Source organism: Staurois parvus, unplaced genomic scaffold, assembly GCF_062004578.1.
Source record: "Staurois parvus isolate SC_StPar_1 unplaced genomic scaffold, SC_StPar_1.0 ptg001435l, whole genome shotgun sequence".
In the NCBI taxonomy this organism is placed as follows: Eukaryota; Metazoa; Chordata; class Amphibia; order Anura; family Ranidae; genus Staurois; species Staurois parvus.
The window spans coordinates 239,887-259,958 of record NW_028319231.1 but is presented as its reverse complement, the minus strand read 5'-3'; the positions used below and the strand labels follow the sequence as shown (position 1 = coordinate 259,958).

The window sequence follows — 20,072 nt, the reverse complement described above, 5'->3', positions numbered from 1 at the left end:
CACTTGGCCCCCCCTTCCCCCACTTGCTGGGCTGCATGCTTGGATAAGGATCTGGTATGGATTTTGAGGGTAGACCCCTACGCCATTTTTTTTTTAAATTTGGTGTGGGGGGTTCCCCTCAAAATCCATACCAGACCCAGAGGGCTTGGTATGGATGGGGGAGAAAGCCGTTAAAAGTGTCGGGCAATGCCGGCAATACTTTTTACATCTGAAACATGAAAGAATGTTTTCACTACTAAAATACCGCATGACTTAATAATATAACTCATGCGGTATTTTAGTCGCTGTGCGGTATCCGACCACATACTTGGATGCGGTAAGATACCGCTTAGTGAACTGTCCTTGTTCAAAGTTCACAGTCGAACTTTCGTTAGGTTCAAATGTTCAACCGTGAACCAAACAGGGGGGTGTTCAGCCCATCACTATTTTTTTCATGTGTAGCACTACCCTCTTAGGAATCGCTGAGTTTTGGGTCCCCCTAAAGCTCTGAACAACCAAGCAACACGTATTTTCTTCCACGCTTTGCACACTGGAGTCAGTAAACAGTCCTTGAGTTTGGTTTTGTGATTTTATTAATGGGTTAATAACTCAAATAGGGTCTAGGGGTGTATAGGATGCCCAAGGAAACTCTAGAACTTTAAGGACAAACGCCTTAGGAACTAGAAACAGTCTTTCCTTTGAGAGCCCTCAAAGCTCTTTGGTGTGCCTCCTCAGACCCCAGATGAATCCTCCCCTTCACCCAGCTGTACCGAGTGTATTTCCTGAGCAAGGGGGCCCAGAAACTGCCAACTTAAAACATTCCCAGATGAGAAGCTAGTTGAGTTTTCTACCTAACTGTCCTCTCCTTCTATCTGACCCAGGGGGTGTAGAAGTTCTCACACTGTCCTCTCCTGTCAGCGTGGTGGGCTGGTAGCTACCTTCAGGCTTTTTGCTGGGCTGGCTCCTTCCCTGCTGCTCAGGATGTCCTCCCTAGGAGACAGTGGTGCAGTGGAAATCCTCATTTCCAATGACCTACCGGTAGGTAGGCCCCTTCCCTGAGGCCCCTCCTAGGCTCCACACTCCATCTTCCACCAAACACTCACTAACTGTGCTCCCCATAAATCAGATGATGAGGAGGCAACATATTGCCTCCTCACCACCTGTCAAACAAACTTGGATCGCTTTTTAGAGGACCAGCAGTGCCTGCTGTACTTGCGAATGAGCCCTTACTTGCTTTCAGCAGCGGCACCCTTAGGACTCATTCACATTTAAAGTTGGGAGGTGGTAAAACCCTGTGGTTGATTTATCAGCCCCCAACCCCTATCCCCTTTAGCTGCTGAGGCATCAGTCAAAGGTGTACACATGCTGCAGCAGCAATTAAGCCCCATGTTGCTTTTGGTGGGGTTTACTGACTGACAATAACGAGCCATTCAAGTAACTAGGCCCTCGCTGCAAGCACCCCCCAACTGCATGCTTCTGCGGGGTCCAAGGGGTTAAAACAGGTGGTGAGGAAGCAGCTCAGCTCTTGTACTGCACAAAGTTGCAGGGCACTTGCAGAACGGCAAATGGCTTCACCCACCAACCATGACAGGGCGTATAACTCCTGCTGAAGCTGTGACATGTGTTCACCCCTAGCCGCTGCAGCTAAAGGGGGTGCGGTTGGGGTGGGGGTGGTAAAAACAAAGTCTTAGTTATGGGGTTTTACTACCCCCCAAACTGCAAATGTAAATGAACCCTCATCTTATGCAGTTCTTGTTCCCTATTACAGCTCCAACGTTCCAAGTAGTCCCTCTGCATTGCAGTCTGTTTGATCCACTGGGATGGCGGGTCAGCAAGCCCAGATTGCGATCTCCCAGTCATCTGGCCGCAATCTACTGGAGGCTGACCTCTGCTCTAAATGTATATAAATACATAGTTGTCAATGCCAGTGTAAATGAGGTCTAATGCGCAGCCTTGTGCTAAATGTTTAAAAAATGTATTTCCTTCCCCAATAGCCTGTTTGGAACAAAAAAACAGCTCAGGTTGCAACAGCAATCTTTCAATGCTAAACTGTCTCTTGCAGCACTCTTTTTTTTCCAGCACTAGATGTCCTCAGTCCTCTGCTCTGAATTAAAGGGGACGTCACCCCGTAATGTTCATTCACCATGTCATCAGCACCACCTTTGGATCATCCATTACCAGTCAACCTGAAGAAGAGGACATATTTGTTGCTGTTAGGATTTGTAGATACAGTAAGAAAGGGTTAAATCTTCTGTCAGGTTTCTTTGTTTGCCAGTGGGTGAACCTATCCAATGGGAAACAAAGAGCAATAAATACTGACAGGAGTTCTAACCCTCCTACACTTCATCAAAAAACTATAAAAGAAAAAAAAATCAGCTTGACATTTATTTTGTTTCTTTTTGTGCATTGTGTATTATTCACTGCATACAGTATATCATTATATCGGCTTAGCATAGGCAATAGTTATTGTAGTTAATGTAAACCTGTCATGACTCTTGTGAGAAATATTGGTCTGACCATTGTTGACCTTCTTCTGACTGTTATGCTGGCCAACTGGCTTCTGTACTTTCTAAGGCATTGATCTAGAACAGTGGTGGGCAACCTTTTTTTTCAACTGAGCCAAATCTCGCCAAAACCACGATTGAAATTTATTTTGAGAGCCACATTTTTAAAACTGAAAATACATAGGATGGTACACTGTTTTTAGTTTCAATAAGTTTTTATAGTAATTCATCCCCCATAGTAATTCATCCCCCATATAGTAATTCATCCCCCATAGTAATTCATCCCCCATATAGTAATTCATCCCCCATAGTAATTAATCCCCCATATAGTAATTCATCCCCCATAGTAATTCATCCCCCATATAGTAATTCATCCCCCATAGTAATTCATCCCCCATATAGTAATTCATCCCCGATATAGTAATTCATCCCCCATAGTAATTCATCCCCCATATAGTAATTCATCCCCCATAGTAATTCATCCCCCATAGTAATTCATCCCCCATATAGTAATTCATCCCCCATTTAGTAATTCATCCCCCATATAGTAATTCATCCCCCATAGTAATTCATCCCCCATTTAGTAATTCATCCCCCATAGTAATTCATCCCCCATAGTAATTCATCCCCCATATAGTAATTCATCCCCCCTATAGTAATTCATCCCTCATATAGTAGTAGTAAGTAAGTAGCAAGTAGTAAGCCAAGTCCCCCCTGTGTCAATTCACTTACCTTTGCTCCGCGCGTTCTTTTCGCCGTGTTCCCGCGCCGTTCCGGTCTTCAGGGCGGACTGTGAGAGGAGCCTAGCTCCTCTCACGTTCGTCACGCTGCCCCGCCTACACACATCCTGACAGCCAATCACTGGCTATCAGGATGTGAGTGGCAGCGAGACTGGCCAATCATTGCATTTGAGCGCGCTGCCCTGGCTGTTTTTTTTTTTTGGAGCACGCTCCGCGGGCCAGATTAAAAGGTCCGCCGGGCCGTAGTTTGCCCATTGCTGGGCTAGCAGAGTCCTGACTTTTGGGGCGGCCGCCCGAGAGGAGGGAGGGGAGCGGGCGCCCGGCACACAGAAGAGCCGCATTAAAGTGTGTAAAGAGCCGCATGTGACTCGCGAGCCGCGGCTTGCCGACCACTGATCTAGAACATTTATGTAGATTAGGAATGTCAGTGAAAAGTCAAAAGCCCCAAACTGTGTGCTTGTTTTAGGTTACCGACTTACAGTCTACGTTCACCTTTTCTAAAAAAAAATATCCTATGCAGTCAAGGGGTTCCAGTAAGTATTAAAAACTGTGCAGCTTTGTAAAACCTCCATGAACTTGCTTGTCACGCCTGTAGATCGGTTCCACTAGAAGCTTGGCCGAAAAACATCCGGTTAGCAATCCCCACAATTTACCTTCTTGCTAGGATAATGGAAACCTCCATTGGAAGTCCAATGGTAAAACTATTGGGTTTTATTGCTCTGGTAATTCTGGGAGTGAGCCATCCAATGGTGGCAAAGTGACTGTCCAATGGTTTTTACACCCTAGAAAGACAGGATGTAGTTTTCCATCTGGAAGGTTTTTGACCAGGCTTCTGGTGAGCCCAAATGGCCTACAGGGATGACAAGAAAATGAATATATTACACAGCCAGACAGTTTTATCTACTGGGGCCCTTTGACTGTGTAGGATATTTTCTGTAAAAGGTGGACTTAGCCTTTAAGGTATTAGGAAGAATGTCAACATGACTGCCCAGGAAAGAATAGCCGAGTGATGGTGGGTTCCATATTTCTTTTATGACAAGTTTCAGTATAATATTAGATTTCTTATAGCAAAGCTGTGAATTATTAGATTATTTTAGAGTAGTTTGTTTGGTTTATGTAGAAAAAATATAAGATTTGTCCAAACTGCCAGAACTAACTAGGATGCAGAGACCTTACAAATATATCTTTTGGCGTGCAAACTGTCAGCTTTAAAATGGGAATCGTTTCTTAAAAGACATAAAAAAATGTCTAATTGATAGATGTAGTTTTTTTTAAGTACAGTAGGGAAAGGCTAGACCCCCTGTCAGATTTTTACTCCTTGGTAAAACACCAGGCCAGGAAGTGAGGGGAAATCTCCAACGGATATCATTAAAAACCCAAAAGGAGTTTTAACTGATGATTTCTTTGATATATAAATACATCACGGGACAGTTTTACTCGAGTAGTAGATTAGCTTTCACTAAGGGCCGGATCAAATCTCTGAAGGCATTTAAAGTGTTACTAAACCCACAACAGTCCAATGAGTCTGTAGATGCAGGGAAGCATGCTTGTTATACTCACTGTGGAACCGAAGGGGTTAATCCTCTGCATTGAAGACAGGCTATTTGATCCTGTTTTCTCTTATCCTCCCCTTCTTCCAGTGTCCATCTCTTATCCTCTGATAAGGCATACCATATGGAAACATTCTGCACATGCTCAGTTGGTGTGTATTGCTATAGAGGGTTTTTTTTTCTTGGAAGAGTGCATGTGGTCAGAACAGTACCAATCAGCTCTGATGCAGTGAATGCAGGGTACAGGGAGAGCGGATATAGTGAATGCAGGGTCCGGGGAGACCTGATATAGTGAATGCGGGGTCCGGGGAGACCAGATATAGTGAATGCAGGGTCCGGGGAGAGCGGATATAGTGAATGCAGGGTCCGGGGAGAGAGGATATAGTGAATGCAGGGTCCAGGGAGACCAGCTATAGTGAATGCAGGGTCCGGGGAGAGCGGATATAGTGAATGCGGGGTCCGGGGAGACTGGATATAGTGAATGCAGGGTCTGGGGAGAGCGGATATAGTGAATGCAGGGTCCGGGAGACTGGATATAGTGAATGCAGGGACTGGGGAGAGCGGATATAGTGAATGCGGGGTCCGGGGAGAGCAGATATAGTGAATGCGGGGTCCGGGGAGAGCGGATATAGTGAATGCGGGGTCTGGGGAGAGCGGATATAGTGAATCTGGGGTCCGGGGAGAGCGGATACAGTGAATGCAGGGTCCGGGGAGAGCGGATACAGTGAATGCGGGGTCCGGGGTTTAGTAACACTTTAGAAAACTATTTTAACCCCTTTACTGCCACCTATGTAATTTTTATGTTGGGTGCAGCAGCAGCTTTTACATTCACTCCCGGCTGCTGACAGAATAGAATAGCTGAGGAAAATGGAAATATAGGGCTGTAAATAAGGTCAACGTATTGGTTTTGCTATCTTAAAGTATAGATGTTGATATAAGTGACCTTGTGCCCATGCAGGAGGCTTCTACACCCCTGAAGATCTCCATGGTCTCCTTGGCTTGCAGTGTAATATACCAAAAATGTAAACTGCACCACACCACTGCTAAAAGGTCCAGTTATGACTTTATTTCAGCTAAGGAAGACAATCCAAAAAGTGGCAAATGCATTTCAGGGCTCCAAAATGCCTCCTGCTTCAGGGCTTGAAATTGAAAAAGTGAACTGGATCTTTACTGGTTTTTCTTCTGAAGCGATGTCAAGCACAGACCTTGTCAGCAGGTGGTTTGGCCTCAAGCCCTGATGAAAGGGGTGTTCTTAGATTCCCAAAATGTGTTGGCTACTCTTTGGATTGTCCCCCTGACTTTTATTGGCATAAAGTCATATCTGGACCTTTTAGCAGTGGTGTGGTACTTCCATTGACATATTTTTGTCATAATACAATAGCCAGCCCTGAAGATTGGGCCATCTGCACTGTAGAGTATGGATGGTGGAACCTGCTGGTTGTATGAAGAGAAAATCCATCAGTATATGGCCAGCTTTACTATCCTCTGTTACAGAGCCATGGCCTACTTCTGTGTCTACATCCTTATCCCTGCAATCTTCTTAAATGCCAAGGTCCCATTGATTTGAATCCAGCAGTAAACCAAGGTTTCCTCATTTTACAGCCCCATTCAATTCAGCAATGAAGATACGTGGCTTGGGGGGGGGGAGGGGTTAAAAGAGTTGGGGAGCAGAATATCATTAGATTAATAAAATCTGAACACGTCCTTCAATGTATAGCTACCAACTGTGGAGTCCTGGAAGAGATCCCCCAACTTATATATCAAATATATCTGTGCAGGGAGACCAAATAAAATGGAAGATATTGTACTTTGTTATAAAGATATTTCCTAAATATGAAATGATTGATATTAATGTGCATATTATTTGTAAAATGATTGCTATTATTAAAGCTTTAGAAACTCACCTAATATGTCTGTAATCATTTCTGGTGCGCGTGGTCTGAAGTTGGGCTATTAGGTGGATAACTAGCATGCAAAACCCTCACAATGAACTTCTCCTATCTGCTCCATCTTGGTCTGTTAAACCTGCCATGGAAGTGACCTGTCTGTCCGAGAAGAGACGAAAAATACCTTTTTAAGTCCAATGATCTGATAACCTCCTGTGCTCTCCGCCTGTGCAAACTGTTACCAGGAAGTCCTCCTGCACACTGGGGGGGGGGGGCATTTTAATAACGCTGGTAATGTTAGCTGTGTAAAGTCACGTTAAAAACTTGAGTTTTTTCACGTTTTTGAATTAGCTTTTAGTCATGTTTTTTGCATTTGTGTTTTTTAGCGTTTTTGTAGGTTTTTTTTTTTTTTTGACCCAACAAATGTTTTGGTTTTTTTGGTCAAAAAAATTCTAAAAACACTGGTTTGCCGCGTTTTTCAGCGTTAGAGCATTTTCACGGCTAAACTCCTCTAGAAACCCAATAGTTCTGGGTTTTTTTCCAGCCAAAAATCATCCCTGCCAAAAAACGTTGATTCCAGTCTGTGTGCACGGACACATAGGATAACAGGCTGGGGGGGTACTGACTGTAGAAAAAAAATGTAAAAAGCCAAAAACAGCCGCTGTAAAAACGTCCCGTGTGCGTGAGGACTTACTTTCAGTTCTCTCTGTGAACTGCAGCAAACCCTACCTGTTAGAGATGAGGAGAAGGAGAGGTATTCTGCGGTCCTGAGTGACAACACTGTTCCTTAATAAATACAATACAGTGAGTGAGCGTTGTCACCCTAGGATAATGTTACTGGCAGGATCACCAGGTGAAAATATGGGAAAAAAGACTGAAAAACAAGAAACTAATTCAGCCCCCTCATCTAAAGATGGGTAAGCTGCAAGATATTACATCCTTATTCTTGGGTTTAAATAATATAAAGTAATGCTTTAATGAAAAATAAAAAATATTGGGTACAAAGTGAAGGCACCTATATGTGACAGCACAGACCCACATTAGCATTCAGTCACCCCACTCCATTACATCTGACTGCAGGGCTGATGTGATTGGGCAAAGCTCTTAGTATCATTAACCTTTGTATGTTGCCTCTCATATATTCCTATTGGCCCATCATTACGGTAGGCTGCCTCGATGGTCAATCGAAATGTGCAGGGACCGGAATGGTGCAGGCAAGCTTTGACACAACTAGAATGTTCCACAACCAGGGCGGACTGACCATTTGGAAACTCGGGCACTGCCCAAGGCCCCGTATCAGTAGGGGGCCCCATGAGATGCCCCTGGTACCTTTTTCATAGGCATTTTTGAGTGTGGGCGAGGACACAGGGGCCCCATGATCCCCTATTACCCGGGGGCCCCATGAGTTGTCAGTCCGCCCCTGGTTGTTCTGTTGATTTGAAGGTGAGTGGGTGCACTGGGTGCCCTGGCTGCCATTGTGCTACATGCTGCGGTTCCTTTGCACTCCTGTACCTTTAAGAGGGGTGGCCTCCCTGATGTGCACCTGCCCTTGATCTATCCTTTAAACGCATGTGCCTCTACTATGGGGGCTCTCAAAATTTGTAGAGTTAGGACCACAGAATACCATGGTGCGGTGATGTGGCTTTGTGGCTGACGTATGTATTTACAAATGTGTGCTAATTAAACCTGTTTTTAACGCATACTGTTAGACAGGTTAATTTGGTTTTTGGCAAGCTGGCTGGCAAGTTGATTTTGAACCTTTTTTTTCTTTTTTTATTGACATGCGTTGCCCGGTTCACGTAGTCCTTGCTTCATAAGCCAGTTATAGACTGGGGGGGCAGGTGTCATATTTGTTGTACTCTTGTAGAGTGCTACTCTATATAATAATCCTCTGAATATTCCTGTCTGTGGTGACAGTGTGTGTTACAGACGTTTGTTCACATTTGTTCTTGCTAACATTGTGAAGGGTTGATAGTCCCAAAACCATCTGGTGGCAGCTTGGAGTATGAAGGGTTAATTGCATCATTAATTAACCCACAATCGCTCTCAGGCTGCTGGCACATGGATTTGAATCCCGCATGCTGAAAATTTTTTGTGCAGGGTGCAGCTGAGAGTGGCCTTGCTATGCAAGTGACAGTGCGGTGTGAGATTGGCTGGTCCTTTGTCATGAGTTGGTGAGAAGGGCGGGGGTCGGGCACCGCGTTCATCACCCACTAGACCCCATCCAGGTTGTTAGCCCTTAATAAAATAAAAAAAAAAACAAGCTCAAGGAATGTTTTGCTGACTCTAGGAGAAATTGTTGGAAATGCGAGCTGCCTGGCTGTGCAGAGCTTAGGGGGACCCAATTTAAATCCAGCGGCCCTTAAGGGTGGTGGCGCTCCACAAATATTGTGCATATCATTAATCGCTCATCGTTCATTTGCTCAGTTATGTGCATTTCATTTGTGTATTTAGCTGTTTGCCTGAACTTTAGCCTAGACTGTATGATCTTCAGCACGTTATTGCACATAAAACACGGGACTTCTCTGAAAACACCATTCTGAGGCTACAAAAGGGTTAACTAGAAAAAGTGAAAGTGAAAGTCGGTGAAGAATTTGCCATTGTCTGTATAATGCAAACGGAGGGAAGGAGCTCATTTCCTTCCTGAACAGCTGAAAGTTGCGCACTGACAGTATAGCATCGCTGCATCTCAGCACTCCTATAGCAGGTAAGATAATCCAGGGGTGTGATCCACTAATTGGGGGGAACAAGGGGGCTTACTAATACATGATATAATTTATTTATTTATTTATTTTATTCCATAATGTTTTATTGAGAATGAAAATGCAACATAACAGAAACAGAGGTGTACATCCGAATAGTTGGACATAGAAGTCACACTGAACTGAGCGAGATAAGTAATCCTGGAGCACACAATAAACATCGACAAAAAATGATAATAACTTCTCTCCAAAACAGACACATTGAGTAAGGGAAGAGCATGTATAACATAACACGAAGCAGGCGATATTTCAATCCACTACCAACCAGAGTCGTCTGATGAGCTCGGTGAGAGGGGGGGTAAGGAAAGAAGGGCAAGTATACTGGTATCATACGGTGCATTGTAAATGAGACTAAGTGGGGTGGGGTCCTATGCCAAGGAGGACATGCTGCCATGCAAGCTTTCATAGTGAGCACAAGCAATGAGAGTTTCATATAATGTAAATCAATACAGTATGTGGGAAGGGGCAGTTGTGCAGCAGGAGGTGTAGGTGTGACCAAGAGGGGGACAGACAGGAAAGTATCAGAAATCAGCTGAGAAGCGAATGAAGATAATCGAATATATAGAGAAAGAAGAGAAAAACATAGATGAGAGGGGGAGGGAAAAAGAGAGAGGAGAGAGAGAGAGAAAAGGGGGGGAGGGTGGAAAGGAATTGAGGGGAAGGGGGGGGAATGAATTTATTTTTTTATATTTTGTACATTTGAATTCATGTTTTATTGTCTGAGGGACAGAACTGTTTCTGCATTGAGGGCCAGTTTACACCACAAAAACATCCTCCAGATCCGTTCCAGATGCGATTCTGCATGCACATTTTTAACATGTTTTTGCTATGTTTCCAGTTTCATTCCAAATACTTTCTACCCTCTTTGTTTTGGGGGGGGGGGCAATTCAATTGCAAAATCATTATTTTCATCAACAGCCCCACCAGAAGGGTGACACCATCATTTAGGAAGTGATAGCCGACCTCGATGGTGTCACCACTGGACACTACTATGGGCTTGCTAGCAGCTTACTTGGTGCTCTCCTGAGACAGTGCCAGGGCTCAGGGGGAGTACTGCCACAGCTGGGTGGATGCTGCCGGCAATTACCAGGTGGGATTCCAATGTCTGGAGAACTTCCACGCAGTGTATTCCACCATCTGCTGAAGTTTGAGTGTATTGTGGTACTGCTGAGCACATTGGCTGTGCCAATGATCGGGAGCTGGAGGACACCAGGGCACCAGGGTCATAGCACGTGAGTAAGCCTGCTGGTGGCATCTACTGTCTGTACCCTGGACTTCCCCATCACTGATCCCACTGCCAACTGTACTCCAACCTCTCCATCACTGATCCCACTGCCAACTGTACTCCAACCTCTCCATCACTGATCCCACTGCCAACTGTACTCCAACCTCTCCATCACTGATCCCACTGCCAATTGTACCCCCAGCTTCCCCATCACCGATCCCACTGACAACTGTACCCCAACCTCTCCATTACTGATCCCACTGCCAACTGTACTTCAACCTCTCCATCACTGATCCCACTGCCAACTGTACTCCAACCTCTCCATCACTGATCCCACTGCCAACTGTAGTCCAACCTCTCCATCACTGATCCCACTGCCAATTGTACCCCCAGCTTCCCCATCACTGATCCCACTGCCAACTGTACTTCAACCTCTCCATCACTGATCCCACTGCCAATTGTACCCCCAACTTCCCCATCACTGATCCCACTGCCAACTGTACCCCAACCTCGCCTTTACTGATCCCACTGCCAATTGTACTTCCAACTTCCCCATCACTGATCCCACTGCCAACTGTACCCCAACCTCTCCATTACTGATCCCACTGCCAATTGTACCCCCAATTTCCCCATCACTGATCCCACTGGCAATTGTTCCCCCAATTTCCCCATCACTGATCCCACTGGCAATTGTTCCCCCAACTTCCCCATCACTGATCCCACTGGCAATTGTTCCCCCAACTTCCCCATCACTGATCTCACTGCCAATTGTACCCCCACCTTCCCCGTCACTGATCCTACTGCCAAATGGACCTTCACTTACCCATCACTGAATCTAAAAAGGTTGGGAGAACCACAATCGGGCTCAGGGTAGGATTTCTGCTGCTGTTCCTAATTTTGAGATATGGATTGCGTGCACGCCGGAAAATAATTACACGGACAACTGTCCAGTACAACCACTTTCACATCATCTCATCTCTGTTTATTGCAGGGCAGTGCTTAACCTTTTATACATAGAAAACAATAGAGTATACGTCACTATTATGTATATACAGTCACATTTTAAAAGGCACATTTTGCTTGGCTGAAATATAGGAGAAATGTAGAAACTTGAAGCTTGCTTCTCGTCTGTTATCTTTTTTTTCACTCCCCCTCACATACTCCAAGTCTAAGTAAAAAAGTCCTCTCAGTGGGAAGGGAGGGGTTGAAAACATCACTCTGAACAAAACAAGTTAAGGAGGACTACAAAGCCCAGCAGACAAAATATATATATATATATATACGCACAACACATATATTTAGAAATATAAAAAAGTATAAAAGTAAATATGTATAAAATGTATATTTTAAACAGAAAACAGAATAGGCATTTTACCAAATCCATCACAGTCCCCCCTTAAAATGACTATTTTCCTCTGTCCCTATAAAGCCTAGCTCATCTGTCCTTATGTACCTTGGAACTCTTTTATGCTGTACGTTAGACAGGTGATGACTATTTCATCACCCCCCTTGCCACAGACTTTGTACATAAGGAAGTCAGATGCTATCCCTACAAAATTGTGAGATTACTGTTGGCGGGGAGGGACCGTAATGGGGTAGAAGGTTTTTCTTCATCTATCATGTGGGGATCCTCTTGCTCCTGGTTCAGGAAGATATGTGTACTGTTGTCTACAGCTTTGCTCATCAATTTCCTCACACATGGTAAAATACAACATACAATCAGAGCTAAAAGAACTAGAATTATTAATACTGTTACACCTATTTGGGCGAGCACTTTTTGCCACCCACTCATCCAGCTAAAATATTGATCCCACGGGTCTGAGATACCTGAGTTCTTCTTCAGCTCCACTGACAGATCTTCTAATTTCTTTATAGACAGAGTAACCTTACCAGTCAGGCCAGTATTGTCAGGAATATATGTACAACATGTTCCGGTTCCTTCTATCATTTTACAGACACCTCCTTTTTCCGCTAAAATCATGTCCAGAGCCATTCTATTCTGGAATGTCATGTAGGATGTAGGGGCTAACTGGTCAACGATTCCTTGGAGGGCATCCCTGGTGTAATTCACAAACCTCTGTTGGTTGTAGTATATGTAATTTATCCAATCTACATTTTTATTAACAGTTATTATGGGGATCAGAAATTCGAAGCCTGCTTTTACCTGGTCTCTGGCTTTGAATTCATTAGGCACCCCCCTTGGGACTCCAATGGCGTCTATATACACATGTGGGTCAAAACTTCCAGAGGGAGCTGTTCGCTTCCTCCTGTGCCTAGATGCTGAGTCAGTGTATGTGTCAGGGGTATCTTCTGTTAGGATATGGAGAGGCATAATGACCTTTGCAAGGGCACACTCACTAGTCCAAATCCCTTCCAATCTGGTTCTAATCTTTTGGTCCCCACAAATCCATTATATGTCACCGAGAGACTGAGTCTGATTCTGCACCTTTACCCCTGGAATGTTGCTGTAGGTGGAACAATAACCTTCTGTAAAATTACCCAGAAACCTCCCTTTGCCTTTGTAATTAGAGTAACAGGTGTAATTCCCTGGATATATAGTAATACCCTCTCCAGGTTTTGAGCTTTTAGTAACCATCGGATATTCCTTCTTCCATTTCTCACATGTGGAATGGTTAGTGGATGTGTTGGTGAACAGGCTGAGGAAACATTCCTCACTGTCTTGCGGGATCTGGAGAGGAACTGTCCCTAAATGTGGCCTGGCACTACCACAGACATAACAATTACTTTTGTTATGCTGGCTGGAACTGAACCTCATCCACTCAAGCCACAAGTTGGTATCAGAAAAACCAGTTTCTGCAGCCATAGTGTCCTCAAAGGTGGGATTTGCTATTGCCACCATGTCACCTATGGTACGAATGGCGGGTCTAAGGGGATTGACCACTAGTTCTGATGAACGATACATGTCTTTTAGTTGAAACCTTTCCAGAGAACCAGTTCCAGAAAAGCTGGTCCTTCCTAACCAATAAATACCTGCATCACCAGGGCCAGGGTTCTCTATATTTATGGTGAGCCTTTCCCCCTTGGTATTACACCCCGACTAGAGATGAGCGAAGTATTCAAAAATTTGATTCGGCGAATTTCAGGAAGAAATTCGATTCGATGCGAATTTATTCGCTACGAAGATAACTTATAAAAAGGGTTTCTAGGCTTCAGAGAGCCTTTAAATTAGTGCAGAACACTGTACCTTTAATTTAAATGCCCTTGGAGATGAGGAAGGAGAAGGAGAAGGAGGAGAAGGATGAGAAGGAGAAGGAGGAGAAGGAGAAGGATGAGAAGGAGAAGGATGAGAAGAACGATGAGAAGAAGGACAGTTCTGTGACAGTTTCTGTCTATTTCTGACAGTTCTGTGACATTCACTCCATACAGCGGTTTCAACCGCTGTATGGAGGGAATGTCATAGAACTGTCAGAAATAGACTATTTCTGACAGTTCTGGGACATTCACTCCATACAGCGGTTGAAACATTGTATCTATTTGTTTCCATAAATGGATCCATCCTCATCCTCATCCTCTTCTTCTTCTGAGGATGAAGAAGAAGAAGAAGAAGTAGGATGAAAATAAGATTAATTCCAAGCCGGCAAAAAGTGTATCTGCAGAGCTCCTCTAAGTGTATCTGCAGAATAGAGGAGCTCTGCAGATACACTTTTTGCCGGCTTGGAATTATTCTTATTTTCATCCTTCTTCTTCTTCTTCTTCATCCTCATCCTCAGAAGAAGCAGAAGAGGATGAGGATGAAGAGGATGAAGAGGAAGAAGAAGAAGAAGAAGAAGAAGAAGTAGGATGAAAATAAGATTAATTCCAAGCCGGCAAAAAGTGTATCTGCAGAGCTCCTCTATTCTGCAGATACACTTAGAGGAGCTCTGCAGATACACTTTTTGCCGGCTTGGAATTATTCTTATTTTCATCCTACTTCTTCTTCTTCATCCTCATCCTCATCCTCTTCTTCTTCTGAGGATGAGGATGAGGATGAAGAAGAAGAAGAAGTAGGATGAAAATAAGAATTCCAAACCGGCAAAAAGTGTATGTGCAGAGTTCCTCTATTTCTGACAGTTCTCTGACAGCTCCTTCACATGTACAGCGGTTGAAACATCTGTATCCTAAATGGAAACTAATAGATACAATGTTTCAACCGCTGTACATGTGAAGGAACTGTCAGGGAAATGTCAGAAATAGCGGAGCTCTCTGCAGGGACACTTTTGCCGGCTGATCGGGAAAAATTCGATTTGCGCACCCGAAGTAGGCAAATTTTCGGATTCGAATCAAATTTTTCCTGAAATTCGTATCGAATTCCGGTTCGCCTGGTTCGATTCGCTCATCTCTAACCCCGACCTCAGAAACTTCATACGGTCAGTAAGGGACCTCCCCTTTCCATCTTTCTTGTTTAGAGCACTCTGTGGTCTATATCCCCAGGCTGTTCCCGTATTCCATCCTACCGATCCCCATTAGTCACAATTCTGTCCCCAATAATCATCCGTGACACATATGTATATTTGGTCACCACCTTTTTCACATACCCGCTGTGCCCAGTTAGGATCTGGAATGCCTCGGCACCAAGCAGGAAGTACACTACAAAAATCAAAGGTGAAGGTGGCTACATGAGTGTTAGATGAGTTGTACCAAAATGTGGTGGTGCCATTTACCTTAGTGATGGCTACATGTTGAGCACCTGTTTTGGTGATAACCACCTGCTGAGCTTTTATCAAACTTATTAGAAAAAGGATATACAACACAATCATCATGGTGTAGATGACGCCTTTTCCTCAGAAGTTGGGACTTTTTTGCAATGGGAGGCGTGTATCCAGGTGTTTTTTCCCAGCCACCTTGACAGAAGGGGCTGTGGTCAGCAGAACTTGGAATGGACCATCATATCTTGGCTCAAGGGAATGTTTCCTCATAAATATCTTTACTAATACCCAATCTCTGGGCAATAGGCTGTGAGATCCTGTATCTGACTCAGAATCTGGAATGGAGAAAACACTTGGACATAGATACGGGTTAATTCACGTGATAATGCAGTCACATAATCAGTTAACACATCAGATTGTAATTGCAACTGTTGCGGAAAGTAACAGCCAAGTCTGGGGGCTGAGCTAAACAAAATTTCATAAGGGGACAGGGCATGTTTCCCCCGGGGGGTGTGTCTGACACTAAACAGAGCAATAGGCAAACTGTCTGGCCAACTCATGTTAGTCTCTTGGGCCATCTTTAGCATCCTGTTTTTTAGAGTCCCATTCATCCTTTCTACCTTCCCACTGCTTTGAGGGTGATAGGGGGTGTGTAAGGCCAACTCGACTCCCCAGTGCTGTCCAAATCTCTTTCGTAAGGGTTGCTGTGAAGGCTGGACCCTGATCACTCTCTATTACCTCTGGGACCCCAAATCTACAGACTACCTCACTCAGTAGTTTCTTAGCCGTGGTCTTGGCTGTCATGTTTGTAACAGCATAGGCTTCCGGCCAACCAGAGAACATGTCCACCACCACTAGGGCATATTCATATCGTCCACCTTTTGGCATCTGTATATGATCAATCTGTATCCTCTGGAATGGATAGAGACGTTTTGCCAGATGTTTCTGCGGTGTCTTTTCCGTCCTCCCCGGATTACATTTTGCACATACTACACACGAGGCGCAGTAATTTCTGGTTAAGGTGGTTATCCCTGGAGCCCAGTAATACTTGCTGATCAGTGAGTTCATTAAGTTCTTAGAGAGATGTGCATGTCTATGCGCCCATTGGACAACTGCTGGATACATATGTTTTGGTAAACAAGTTTTTCCTTTCATCGAATACAATTCTCCATCCTAGTCTGTTCCCTTATCAATCCATTCCAGTCTTTCTTCTGTATAAGCAGCCATTTGCATAGAGATCAGGTATTGCTTGTCAGATGGCACATGCACCGCCAAAAGTATCTGTACTGAGGTCTCACTCTCCTCTTCAGCCACCTCAGACGTTTTTCGTTGGTTTTTCGCTGCTTCTTTGGCAGCTATATCCGCCAAGTGGTTCCCTCTGGCCTCTTGAGAATTCAGTTTACCATGTGCTTTAACTTTCAAGACAGCCACTTGATCAGGCAGAAGCAGTGCATCCATTAAATTCCTTGATGGCTGGGCCGTGTTTTACCAGTGTTCCAGCCTCTGGCTTTCCAGATGATACCGAAGTCATAAGCTACTCCAAAGGCGTACCTTGAGTCTGTGTAAATATTAGCTCTTTTTCCTTCTGCCATCCTACACGCTGTAGTGAGGGCTTGAAGCTCTGCTTCCTGGGCAGATAAAGTTGGTGATAATGCTCCTGCTTGTAGAATTTCAAATTCCGAGGTCACAGCATAACCTGTGTGGTACTTGCCTCCATCTGCATATCTAGAGCCATCCACAAAAAGTGTGTAATCAGGGTTTTCCAGAGGAATTTCACTCACTGTAGGGAGATGTGTGGTTTCCATACGCATCATTTCAAGGCAGTCATGTGGAGTAGTGCAGAGGTCTCCTTCTTCACCTTCTTCTCCCCCCTCGAAAAATGGCAGAAGGGTGGCTGGGTTGAGGGTGACACCTTTGGAGGGTCACATTGTCAGGAATGAGGAGGGAGATTTGCAACCGTAGATGTCTGGCCGTGGACAGGTGTCGGGGTTGTACCTGATTCAAGATGGCAGCAATGTCATGCGGTGCCAGAAGAAGCAGGGGGTGTGCTAAAACGAGATCTGAAGTTTTGTCCAACAGTGCTTGAGCAGCGAAGACAGCTCTTTAGACATGAAGGACCACCCCTAGCTACGGGGTCCAAATGGCAAGAATAGTACCCAATGGGTCTGGTTTGCCCTCCATATTCCTGAACTAGGACCCCCGTGGCTTGACCTTGCTTTTCTGACACAGTTTGAAAGGTTTCTCATAATCTGGAAGTCCCAAGGCAGGAGCGGTGGATATTGCTTGCTTCAGCAGAATAAAATTGTCCAGGGCCTCGCTTGACAAGGTAAATGGCACAGACTTGAGAGCATCCTAACGAGAGTTGGGGTGTGGTGTTTGATATTCACTCTAACGTTCCCGGGGGGTCTCTGTCTTATCTGGGATATCTTGGGGCTTTGCATTCTCTTCTAAAGTGTCCCCGTTTCCCACAGTTATAACAGTTGATCCTTTCCCTGATATTGGGCAATGGTGGTGGACGAGTGTAGGTGGGATCTTCGTCATTGACCACCATAAGGGGCGCTGGGTTTTTTTTTCCCTTTTTTGGTTTTCTATGCCTCTGGCCACCAACAGTAAGTCAGACATCTTCATAGAGCGGTACTCAGGGCGGCCACCATCAGACCTTTCCTGATATCTTCTTTGAGCCCTGAGACAAAAGCAGTTGAGAGCATGTGTGTGTGTGCCTTTTCATATTGAGAGAAGCCCAGATCATCAAAGGCCTGATGATCTGGGCTTCTCTCAATATGAAAAGGGCATTGGCTGTTTCTCTGGGTCAGGCAGACTCGTCACTAAGGCCGCTGCTTGTGATGGGGTAAAAGCGACATACATTACCGGTGCCCCCTCCGGTAATCTTGAATGTCGGTGTTGTCTTGTGTACTGTTCCTGTTTAGGTTGTACTCCACTGTGCGTGGGTTTGGGAATCAAATCTATTGGCGCCCTTGTTGCTTGCAACTGTTGATCACTCCATTCAGATGCATTGTCATTCATGTATCCGGCTTGTGAAGGTGACGCTTCCATATTGGGGAAAACGGGAGTGTGGTAGGAACCATCCTGGTTTAGAACAGGGAGAACTGGATAAACTCCTTGTTTAGGCCTTCTGGGTGTACCAAGATGGCCACCGGACGGAAGTGCACTGGGCTGGGCAGGAAGTGACAACACAGGTGTAGCAAGATGGCTGCTAGCAGGAAGTGTACTGGGCAGGGCTGGGGTGGTGGGCATAAAGTGGGCGTTAGATGAAGGGCAGGGCTGTCCCTCCCCTCCTCCACCCCACATTCCAACATAGGGCGGCGGTTTTAGCACACTTCCAATTACAATTTTGTGATACACATACATTATACAATTGCCATTTTCTTGAATTTCTTCCAACTATCCTTCTTTATGCAACACTTTTCCAGTTCTGTACAAAACTTTGTCACATAACATTCCTCTCTGTTCCTGCAATGATTTATGCCAATCCTGACTTTCAGTTTACAAACTTTCGCTACTTTAGATAACTTTTTAACTGCTTCACTTCCTTCTCTCCTCTTTACAATATCACATACTAATAATCCTTTCTGTGGCTTGACTGTCTTCTGACCCATCTTCCCCCCTCTCTCTGGGTCACCCAACTTCCCACTCTGTTATGTTCTTTCACCGTAGTCTCAGCTAACGGTTTCAGAGGCAGCGCAGGCAACTATTACATTAATATCCCTATTCCGCTGCTTTCTGTCTTATCTCAGAACAAACACTAATCCACAAATACACTCAGAACAGGACATTACACCTGCCGCCCCTCGCTCCGTGAAGCCTCAGCAGCTGAACTAAACCCTCAGGGGTCGCTCACACCGTCAACCCCGAGTCATCGTCCGTAGACGCTTGTTGCAAGGTTCCGTCTTCCAGGGGCACACAGCTCACCTGGTCAGAAATCTCATTGCAACATATTGCAAGGTTCCGTCTTCCAGGGGCCCACAGCTCACCTGGTCAGGACACTCATTGCAACTTATCTTTTAGTCTACTGAGTTATCACAGTCGCACAGGACGACAGACACTGAACAAATACACAGTCAGCAGAGATCCAATGGCAGGTTCGTTAAACAGCCCCAGGCGAGAAATAAAAATTACCTGCCACTCTTGATGACCTCTGGAAGCCGACAAAACTGGCGCCAAGGCTGGACAGAAACAAATCGTACAGTGGTAAGTATAAAAAGTACCTACCGTACTCTCAGGGGTGCGCAAATCCCTTTTGGTCTGTCCCAGCCAGCCGCTCAGTCCCTCATGCGGCCTTCCATCGATCAGAACCTGGGGCCCCACTTGGGCGCCAGCTAAAAAGGTTGGGAGAACCACAATCGGGCTCAGGGTAGGATTTCTGCTGCTGTTCCTAATTTTGAGATATGGATTGCGTGCACGCCGGAAAATAATTACACGGACAACTGTCCAGTACAATCACTTTCACATCATCTCATCTCTGTTTATTGCAGGGCGGTGCTTAACCTTTTATACATAGAAAACAATAGAGTATACGTCACTATTATGTATATACAGTCACATTTTAAAAGGCACATTTTGCTTGGCTGAAATATAGGAGAAATGTAGAAACTTGAAGCTTGCTTCTTGTCTGTTATCTTTTTTTCACTCCCCCTCACATACTCCAAGTCAAAGTAAAAAAGTCCTCTCAGTGCGAAGGGAGGGGTTGAAAACATCACTCTGAACAAAACAAGTTAAGGAGGACTACAAAGCCCAGCAGACAAAATATATATATATACAC

The 20,072-nt window shown here is 44.9% G+C and overlaps 1 protein-coding gene across 1 annotated transcript; it reads right to left on the bottom strand.

Moving 5' to 3' along the window:
- Positions 1-4,005: 4,005 nt before the first annotated feature.
- On the bottom strand, positions 4,006-13,569 carry LOC149435979 (uncharacterized). The gene is made up of 3 exons (XM_089662179.1): positions 13,269-13,569; positions 12,537-12,953; positions 4,006-4,073 (listed from the first exon to the last, which is right to left on the bottom strand). The coding sequence occupies exons 1-3, from the start codon at positions 13,567-13,569 to the stop codon at positions 4,006-4,008; spliced, it is 786 nt and encodes a 261-aa protein (XP_089518305.1).
- Positions 13,570-20,072: the final 6,503 nt, after the last annotated feature.

Coding starts and splice junctions, on each gene's coding strand:
- LOC149435979 (XM_089662179.1), bottom strand. CDS start 13,569: ATGTATCGTTCATCAGAACTAGTGGTCAATCCCCTTAGACCCGCCATT. Junction 12,954..13,268: donor ATCCACTAACCATTCCACAT/GTGAGAAATGGA, acceptor TCCTAACAGAAG/ATACCCCTGACACATACACT. Junction 4,074..12,536: donor TGACAATACTGGCCTGACTG/GTAAGGTTACTC, acceptor TCATCCCTGTAG/GCCATTTGGGCTCACCAGAA.